The 9,603-nt window shown below is 60.3% G+C and overlaps 1 protein-coding gene across 1 annotated transcript; it reads right to left on the reverse strand.

The window, feature by feature from the left end:
* Window positions 1-2,051: 2,051 nt before the first annotated feature.
* LOC141996381 (chymotrypsinogen A-like) lies at window positions 2,052-8,882 on the reverse strand. The gene is made up of 7 exons (XM_074968306.1): window positions 8,831-8,882; window positions 6,549-6,652; window positions 5,922-6,004; window positions 5,294-5,372; window positions 4,407-4,587; window positions 3,018-3,151; window positions 2,052-2,331 (listed from the first exon to the last, which is right to left on the reverse strand). Exons 1-7 carry the CDS (start codon window positions 8,880-8,882, stop codon window positions 2,170-2,172), a joined length of 795 nt encoding a protein of 264 aa, XP_074824407.1. The 3' UTR covers window positions 2,052-2,169.
* Window positions 8,883-9,603: the final 721 nt, after the last annotated feature.

Genomic DNA, 9,603 nt, shown 5'->3' on the forward strand with positions numbered 1-9,603 from the left:
TAAAGGATCAGAAAACCTTGATAGTGATAGACCCTAGGACCTCAGTCTGCTTATCTTAACAAAGAGAAGGTTCAGGGGTGACTTGACAGAGTCTGTAAGTAGCCGCGTGAGGAACAAATACTTAACAATGGGCTCTTCAATCTCGCAGAGAAAGGTCTCACACAAGCCAATGGCTGGAAGTTGACACTAGACAAACTGAGACTGGAAATAAGGTGTCAGTTTTTAATGATGATAATAATTAACCACTGGAACAATTTACCAGGGGCCCGGGGGGGGTTCTCCGTCACTGACCATTTTTAAATGGAGATTTGCGGCTTTTCTAAGAGATCTGGTCTAGGAGCACTAGCCGGACAGGGCTCTGGCTTGGGCTGTGCAGGGGGTCAGACTAGATGATCACACTGGTCCCTTCTGCCCTTGGCTCTAGGGATCAGTGGAGTCCGAGCCCCTTGAGGGCAGTCAGGGGCATTTTACTAATGACGTCCATGGCCCCAGGATTTCGCCCCCCACAGGGAGCAATGTGTGAAACTACCTCAAGCGGCCATTTTTGTGGGGTCATTTTCAATCAGCCAAGCAGCCTAGTGTATTCCACACGCGCCTGGGACACAGGAGAGCTGGGCTTCATTCCTGCCTCTGACCCCGGCCTGCAGGATGATTGTGAGCAATTCACTCCCCCTGTCTCTGCCTCAGTGTCCCCAGCTGTAAAATGAGGAGGATGTAGGGTGCTGAGAGCTCCGGTGCCGGTAAGCGCTGTGGAAGAACTGGCCTCGTTCCTAAAGTGACACAGACAATTCAGGGGTTTTTGTAGGGCTACCGTTGTCATGTTGCACAATGGAGCCTTGATCCTGACTAGGTCTCTGGCTGCTAACCCCATGCAAAGCCTTAATACTAACAATCTTTGGGGCTAGTCAGCCCTACTCCCTTCCCCAGTAGCTTGGCCAGCCCCACTCAGTTTGTGTATGGTGCAAACACCAAGGAGGCAGCAGAGTCGATCATCTGTGTTGGCCCACCAGGGTCTCACGAGGGAGGGAGCAGGGGCAAGGTCAGAGCTGTTTGCAACATCCCCCCCCAAAAAAAATTCTATGAAAATGAAACAAACTTTTAGGGGTCTGGGAGTGCGTGGTGGGGTTGGGTCACTGGGAAGAGCGGGTGGGCTCAGCAGACCAGAGGTGGAGAAGGGGCTGTGGAGAGGGTAGAGGCGGTGACTCCAGGGGTGACCAGAAGCTGGATTGGGTATACATGGTGCAGCACTGGGGAAGGGAGGAAACAAGCAGCCAGCCAAGGACTTGCATTTCTAGAGGGCTGTCCAACCCCGAGCACCGGCCGCTAGCCACCTGGATCGTTCATCCAGCACTGAATTGCAGCCACCATAGGCATGGAGCGTGGCGGCTGGGTAACAGCAGATGGGAACACTAAGCACGGGCGCAGGCAAGGAGGGAGGAGCACTCTGGGCTGCTTGCAGAGCTGGGCGAGCCACACAGCTTCTACTATGCTAGCGCCCAGAGAGCTAGGGGAACCCCTCCAAGCAGCTGGGCGAGCTGGGTCTGAGCGCCACAATCCCGAGCCCGTAAGCTGCCACCCCCTTGCACAAGCTGTGGGGGCTGCCCTCTGGTGTGCAGACCCAGTCCTGTCTAGGCCACCTGCTGGCACAGCTCTGAGTTCAGCCCCCACACGGGGCTGTGGCTGAAGCCATCCTGGCCCCCACCCTAGCTCTGGGAGCCCTTCAGTCATGGATTTAGTTGGATTGTTGGTGCCGGTCCTGCCATGAGCAGGGGGTTGGACGAGATGAACTCCTGAGGTCCCTTCCAACCCTGATATTCTGTGATTGTATGGATCGTCTTCCCTGGCTCCACACCAGTGGCCACAGGCTGGCTGGCCACCTTGCCTTGGGTACAAAGCTCAGTTGGGGGAGCTGATGTGAGCCCTGCCTATGCATGGTGGGTGTCAGCAACCCCTGCTGGGTCAGCTGGCACGTGGTGCGCAGGCTGTGCCAAGTCTGGTGGACACAGTGTGCTGGAGCCCCAAAGATGGCAGGAACCCAAAGAGGTGCCATGCTGCAGAAAGGTTTTATTGGAAGGCCACAGGGCTGGCTTTGACCCAGGTGGGACTAGGTCACCCGTGGGGAGAGAAGGGTGGAGAGCTGGAGCCTAGCTGCTAAGACCCCCAGCAGGCTCAGTTGCTGGCCATGATGCCGTCGGCCCATGCACGGAGCAGGCTTACGCGGGCGTAGACGCCTGGCATGGTGGTGGCACAGCGGCTGCTGCCCCAGGACACGATGCCCACTAGATGCCAGACTCCGTTCTCCTGGCAGACAAGGGGGCCGCCGGAGTCACCCTGCGAAGCAGATGGAGAGGCAGGCTCAGCCACCAGGGCTGTAGAGAGCTGGGCACCACGCCCTCCAGGGCCAGCCCCCTGCCCAAGCACCCTGCCGGGTATCCTCCCGAAGAGCGGCCCGTGCTAGCCTGGATCTCACCCTCCTGTGCCACGCTGGAGAGACCAGCCCAGGAGGACTGACGGGCACCCTCCCCTGCCTATAGCAGAATGCCTGCCCTCGCTGCCAGAGGGACAAGGGCCCTGTCCCTGGATTGGCACATTCTCCCTGGCCTGGTACCCCCAGGACATGGGGGACCACAGCCAAGTGCACACGCTCCCCAGCTTCCCACCCCTCTGCAGCTGGCCCCTGGGCCACAGGCCCCCTCCTAGCCAAGCAGCAATGGCTGGGCCAGTCAGTGCCCTGGGCAATGCCTCTATGGGCCCATGAAACAGGCATGAGGGTCTCGCACCCCACCAGGGATCACTACACTCTCCCCCCGGCCTGGGGAGCGGAAGACCATGGCAGGGCTCGAGCCAGGTAGCCATGTGCGGCAAGGCCACTGGGCTGGTAGAGGCGCAGAGCGGCCGGCGGGGGGCCTGAGCTCGCGCAGGGGGGGGAAGAAGGCCGGCCGGCCGGCGGGGGGCCTGAGCTCGCGCAGGGGGGGAAGAAGGCCGGCCGGCGGGGCAGCCCCGCCCGGGGGCCGTACCATGCAGGAGGAGGAGCCTGCTGCTCCAGCGCAGATCATGGAGTCCAGGATGTCACCGCTCCAGTAGGTTTTACACTCCTTGTTGGTCAGCAGGGGCAGCGCCGTCTGCTGCAGTTTGCTTGGGGTGCTTAAGGCTGGAAAGGGAGCGGAGAGGGCAGGGTCAGGGCTGCGCCCCAAGGAGCCGCCGCACGCATGCCACATGACAGGGTGCACGGCTTGTGTGGCTGGCGTGTGCCACACGTGGGAGCTGGGTGCACTGCTCAACACACCCTGTGGAGTGAGCGAACTGCACAGGAGCCTCCCACGGCCAGCCCGTCCTGCTACCGAGGCACGGCCCTCTGGCTCCCCAGTGGGGCTGGGCATCCCATGCTCCCTGCTGAAAGCTGGGGCAGGCGGCCCAAAAGCAGGCACAGGATTTCCAGGTCCCAGCCATTGCAGAGCCTGGAGATGCCAAAAGGCCCTGGCCCAGGTGGAGGAAAAGGCCCTTTCACCAACAATCCCCCACTTGCCCTGGCTCGCATTCCCCTGTGTGCACACGGTGAGCTGGCCAGGTGTGCCCAAGCAGCATCCCAGCACAGCCTGGCAGCACTGGGCTCACAGGGGTTGGCCTGCCAGCTGGCCAGACAGTGCTTTGCCTGCTCTTTGGGGCTCTGGTCCACGTCCTAGGACCTAGATCCACCCCTCCCCCAGGGCTAGCTCCAGCCCTGCTCTGCCAATGCCCCAATGCACGGCTGCCTCAAGCTCTGACCTGTGGATCCCCCAGGCCATGCCATGAGCCCAGCATTTGGGCCGGTGCCCACGGGTGGCTCTAAGTGAGCACCAGGCACATTGGGTCTAGACCAGATGCATCGCTAGAAAAGGGCCACAGCCCTGGGCCTTACCGCCTGCATAGAAGGGGCTCGGTCCAGCCCAGACTGGTGACAGGAACAGAGCTGAACTATTTCTCATGCCTCCCGCCCAGCTCCAAGGAGTGCTCTGCACACGGCGGGGGGGGGCAACACACCCCGATGCCAATGAGGGTGTGAACCCCGGGGGGCTGACAGCTCAGTGCCGCCATGACGGGGGAGATGGTTGTGGGAAAACTCACATCCCACTCCACCCATGGGCGGGAAATCCGTCGCTCCCCATGCTGAATGTGCTTTGCAAACACCAGTATGCACAGCATCGCAGCAGGGTACGTCAGCGTTACTGTCCCCCACCCACAGGTGGGGAAACTGAGGCATAGGGTGGGTAAGTAACCACCCTTGATCTCGCAATTCCCAGTCCTGGGCCATACCCCACAACGTGTGTGAGTGACCCAGCTCCAGGGGCTGTTACAGCCAAACTGGCCACTGAAGTCATCCCCAAGGCCATGCAGGCTCCTCTCACCGCAGTGCCAGGAGGACGTACCGTTGTAGCGGGTCCTGCCCCAGCCAGTGGTGACGCAGAGCTGGCCACTCTGGTACTGGTCCCCGGCGGCTGCCAGGCACACGGGGGCCACAGTGCTGCCCAGCTCCGCGGCTGTGGCCAGCTTGATGAGCGCGATGTCATTGCTGGTGGTGGAGGAGCTATACTGCGGGTGGGTGAAAACCTGTGGCAGAGACACGGGCCCATGAGGACAGGTCCCTGCAGCTACCCCTCCTCCATGGTGGGGGTACTCACGTGGGCCCCGTTGCCATGGTGCCTGGCCCAGTACATTCAGCGAGCACTGAGACCAGCCGGCACCACCAGGCCTGGGGCAGCCTCTGTGTCAGCTCCTTAGAGCCAGCAGGCAGCATGTGGCAGGGAACCTCCCACCGCTCCCAGTGCCCGAGGCACCCAGAGTGGGCTGCTGGGAGCTGCAGTCTCAGGAGGGCTCCAGGTCCCCTGGGCGCAGGCTGCGTCAGCGCACACTCCCTGTATGGCTGGAGCAGGGCAGCAGATCCCTCGGGGGCCAGGCTGTGCCCTGCAGAGGGCAGGGGAGACAGAGCTGTGGCTGGCAGAATTGGCTGGCTGTGGAGGGGACCCCCCACTGCACCCCTGCAGGGGAAGTTGCCCCAGCTGGGCTCCCTCAGCTGGTTGTTGTGCTGGCACAATGCCCCCAGGCCTGGAGCAGATACGCTCACACAGGAGTTCCCAGCTGTGCCCCATCACCCCTGGAGAGCTCAGCCCACAGAGCGGGGCTGCACAGAGGCAGTGAGCAGACAGCAACCCTGGGCGCTCCTGGCGCCCCACCACAGGGTTGCGCCCAGAGACTCAGTGTCTGTGCCTGGCTCCGCCTCCTGCCGTGGGTCAGCACTGGGTGAGCGCTCACCCACCTCCTGGATGGCCAGTTTCTGCACTTTCTCTTGGGAGGAGCTGCGGTCGTGTTCCCCGAGCACCACCACGTTGGATTTCCTGGGGCCGGAAGAGAGGGCAGTTAGTGTCCAGGAAGAGCTGAGATCACCCCCGCGAAGGGCGATGTGTGGGGCACTGTGGGACGGGGAGCTAGCAGCCATTGGGCCCATGAGCTGTAGCTGGTGCATTTGGCCATGCAGCGGGGGTTCCTGCCTGCCTGTGGCTAGTGCCCAGGTGCACCTGGGGCTGTTCGCCAGTGCAGAGGGAGCCTTCCCCTGTGCACAGCTGGGGCAGCGACCTGGCTGGACCAGGCACAGTTTTCCCCTTGGCGTAGTTGATGGGGTAGCCCATGCAGCCTGGCACGTTGGGGGCAGCCCAGCATCACAGGGTGGGGGGCTGAAACAATCATCTGGGCGCTAGGTGTGATCTCGAAGGGCAAGGGGTGGTGACATCTCCACGGCTGGGACTGGAGCCTGGCCCTGGGCTAGCAGCACCCTGCTGCCCCACCGCCCCCTTCAGGCAACACCAGACAGGCCGCTAAGCCATATCCCTGATCTGCCCCCCCCCCCTCCCGCCCCGCAGCCCATCCCCAGGGTGGTCCCCACTCACGTCACTCCGCAGTGGGCAGCTGTCACCACCCAACGCTTACTGACCAGGGAGCCGCCACAGAAGTGCCAGCTGTTCGTCTTCGACTGCTGCAATTGCCAACGGGGGGAGACTGTAAGGCCCTAGAGACGCCCGTCCCAAGGTATCACCAGCAAGGGCCAAATCACACCAAAAACAATTGCAGTGCCCAGCTCAGGCACGCATAGGGGGGCACCTTTCCTTGGCCTCAGCTACGAGCTCCCTACAGCCTCCCAGGGACCGAACCTGGCACTTCTGCTTCTATTAGCAGGAGCCACTACTGCCAGAGCTACATGGGCATGTGCTTGTCCTGGGCAGCCACAGGCTCATAGCCCCCTGGAGCGCCCCATTGGGTGGGGATGGGACAGCCCAAGAGCCACCCTTCCCACGAGCCCATCCCCAGTGTCTGGGCTGCAGGAGTCCGGCCTCTGGGAGCTGAAATGGGGAAGATGGGCTTGTGAAATGGGGGCGGGGCTTGGCGATGGGGCAGAGCCATGGGGGCAGAGCCAAGCGAGGAAAGCATTTGGGTCACTGCTGGGGGGAGGGGGGAGGGGCATAAAGGGAGTAGCCAGGGTCCCGGCACCAATAGGGAGACTTCCCCACTCTCCTTACTTGCAGGGAGACCTGCCAGGGCCAGGATCCGGGAACCGCCTCCTCGCCATTCACTATGCGGGCGTAGCCACTGATGATGGGCTGGATTTCCTGCACACCACAGCCTGGAAGGGAAAGCGAGTCAGCCTGGGTCTCCACCCGCTTCCCACTGGCACCCTGAGGCTGCAGCGCCAGCTAACCAGAGACAGCTCCAGCCCGTCTCCCTCCCGCAGCCTGGCGAGAGCATGGGCAGTGTCTGGCAAAATGACTGCCAGAGCCGGGCCCAAAAGGGGACATCCGCTACATGGAGGAGTCTGAGCCTGGGGAACTTTCTGATTCAGAATGAAAACCCAGAGACCCTGTCTGGGAGTCGTGGCCCTGGGGCAGCCTGCCTGGCACCCTGCAGCGTCACCGACCCCCGTGGCACCCGGGCATTTAGTTTATACACACACAGCGATAGGGTCTAATTTAGCTGGTCCACTCATGGAGGAGATCTTGGAGTCACTGTGGAGAGTTCTCTGAAAACAGCCACTCACTGTGCAGCGGCCGCCAAAAAAGCGAACGGAATGTCGGGAATCATCAAGAAAGGGAGAGATCATGAGACAGAAAATACCCCGTTGCCTCTGTATAAAGCCGTGGGGCGCCCACACCTTGGATACTGCGCGCAGTTCCGGTCGCCCCATCTCAAAAGAACTATAGTAGAGGTGGAAGAGGTGCAGAGAAGGGCAACAAAAATGGTGCGGGGTCTGGAACAGCTTCCGTATGAGGCGAGGTTAAAACGTCTGGGCCTTTCCAGCTTGGAAACCAGATGACTGGGGTCAGGGGGAGATGCGAGAGGTCTGTAAAATCATGACTGGGGAGAAGAAAGTGAACAGGGAAGGGTTATTTACCCCTTCACTTCACACACGAACCAGGGGTCACACAGTGAAATTAAGAGGCAGCAGGTTTAAAACAATGAAAGGAAGTATTTCTTCACACAACACACAGTCAACCTGAGGAACTCCTTGCCAGGGGATGCTGTGAAGGCCAAAACTATAACAGGGTCCCAAAAAGAACTAGATGAGTTCATGGAGGATGGGTCCATCGATGGCTATTAGCCTGGATAGGCAGGGATGCAACCCCATGCTCTGCTGGCTAGAAGCTGGGGGCGGGCCAACAGGGCGTGGATCATTTGATAATTGCCCGGTCCTGTTCATTCCCTCTAAAGTGCCTGGCCCGGCCACTGTTGGAAGACAGGATACTGGGCTAGCTGGACATAAGAACGGCCGTCTGACTTAGTATGGCCATTCTTATGTGGCAAATCTCACCCGATCAGAATGGCAGCATTCCCCGACCCTACCAGGCTCAGGTGTCAGTGACGACACGGGGGCCCAGGCCAGGGAGGGCGAGAGCTGCTGGTCAATGCCCTAGGCCGGACGGGTGCAGCTAGGCACATAAAGGCCGTTTACAGCAAGAATCTTGTATTTATACCCTGCTTTGCACGCCTGAAAGCAGCTGAGCCACTTTCCCACCAGGCAGAGGCCAAACCTAGGCTATTCCAGCTGCCCAGCGTGAGCTTCAGAGAGTTACTGCACACAACTGCAGGCAGGCGGTGAGAGCGGCAACCTTATCTACAGCACTCATTGCCGCTGTTACAGCAGGCACTGCACATTGCTTGGCCTGCTGCTGAAATGCAGCCAGCTCTGGTGTGGAACGTAGCAGTTGCTTAACAGCCCACAGCAACACCCCCCTCACACACACACCATTTTAGAGACAGCACTGAAGACTACTGTCTCTCTTAATCACACAGAGGAGCACTGAAGGAGGCACAAAGTAACTAGCCAAACAAACCTGGTCTGGCAACGGGTACAGCATTTTGGCTGCTGGCAAGTGCAATAGCGGCACCCTGAGACCCCCTCGTGCAGATTCAGGACTCAAGGGCTCTTACTCAAATGAGATCAAAGTCCTTTACAAAGAAGATCAAGATCATGGCTGCTCTGTGGCTGCCCCATTTTACAGAGGGGAAACTGAGGCACAGAGCAGGGAAGTGATATGTCCGAAGTCACCCAGCAACACAGTGGAGAATAGAACACAGATCTCCTTGGTCCTAATCCAGTGCCCTGTCCACCAGGCCACACTGCCTCCCAGCTGATGCAGCTAAAGGGGATTCCTGGACACAGCCAGCCCCTGGGTGTCTCTCTAGCTCCCAGCCTGACCCGCACAATCTGCGCTGCTGTGTCCCCACACAGGGTCTCCAGAACCCAGATGAGGCTGTCACCTAATGGATTATGCAGCCCAATCAGAGAAGGGCCCGCCTGGCTTACCATGAGCCGCGCCGAGGAGTGCCAGGCAGGAGAGCAGCCACAGAGCAGCCATGCTAGCGACAAGGCTGAGGCATGTGGATGGGGCAGACAAGGCTGCGGGTCTTTTATCTCCAGCACCAGCGTGGGTTGGAGTAGAGCCAACGAGGGGGTTGGGGGCCATGGGAACACCTGCTGCAGGGCAAACATGCCGCCCCACCACCACCTCTGTGATACCGCGATTGATTACTGTATTGGCAGGAGCTGGGAGCATTTTTTTGGTGAAGGGGATGTATTTTTAGAAGCAGGGCAGCTTGTTTGCTTTCCAGGCTGGCTCCTGTGGCAAATGGAGGGGTTAGCCGCAGTCAGGGAGGGCGATGGACATGGCCCGTTTCCAGGAGGAAAATGGGCTTTTCCTCTGCATTGGTATGAGACTCTCTGCATGTGCCCTGCTGGCAGCTCAGTGCAAAAGGGGAACCAGAGCCAGGGGTTAGTACAGCCTCCCCCCATTCCGCTCCCCCGCTGCCATTCCATTGAGCAGCACGATCAGCCGCTTCTGGGGCCCAGGCAGGGCCCGGACTCATCTGGGTGAGCAGGGCTCTCACTGCAGGAAGCTAGACACCCCAACCTGTGCCTGGAGAGAAGGGGGGTCGGGCCAAGGAACCCTCTTGCATTCTGTTTACAGCACTGCCCCTCTAGTGGGCTGCATTGCACAGGGGTGCCAGCGGGCAGTGTACCCCCCCAACACCCTCTGACAGGGGCAGGCCTGGGCCAGCCCCAGGGACCTTTTGGGGAGC

Source organism: Natator depressus, chromosome 12 (assembly GCF_965152275.1).
Source record: "Natator depressus isolate rNatDep1 chromosome 12, rNatDep2.hap1, whole genome shotgun sequence".
NCBI lineage: Eukaryota > Metazoa > Chordata > Testudines > Cheloniidae > Natator > Natator depressus.

Excerpts from the sequence above, each read along its gene's own strand:
- LOC141996381 (XM_074968306.1), bottom strand. The coding sequence starts at position 8,882 with ATGGCTGCTCTGTGGCTGCTCTCCTGCCTGGCACTCCTCGGCGCGGCT. Across the intron at positions 6,005-6,548 it reads CCTGGCAGGTCTCCCTGCAA|TCGAAGACGAACAGCTGGCA; the intron begins GTAAGGAGAGTG and ends CAATTGCAGCAG. Across the intron at positions 4,588-5,293 it reads AGAAACTGGCCATCCAGGAG|GTTTTCACCCACCCGCAGTA; the intron begins GTGGGTGAGCGC and ends TCTCTGCCACAG.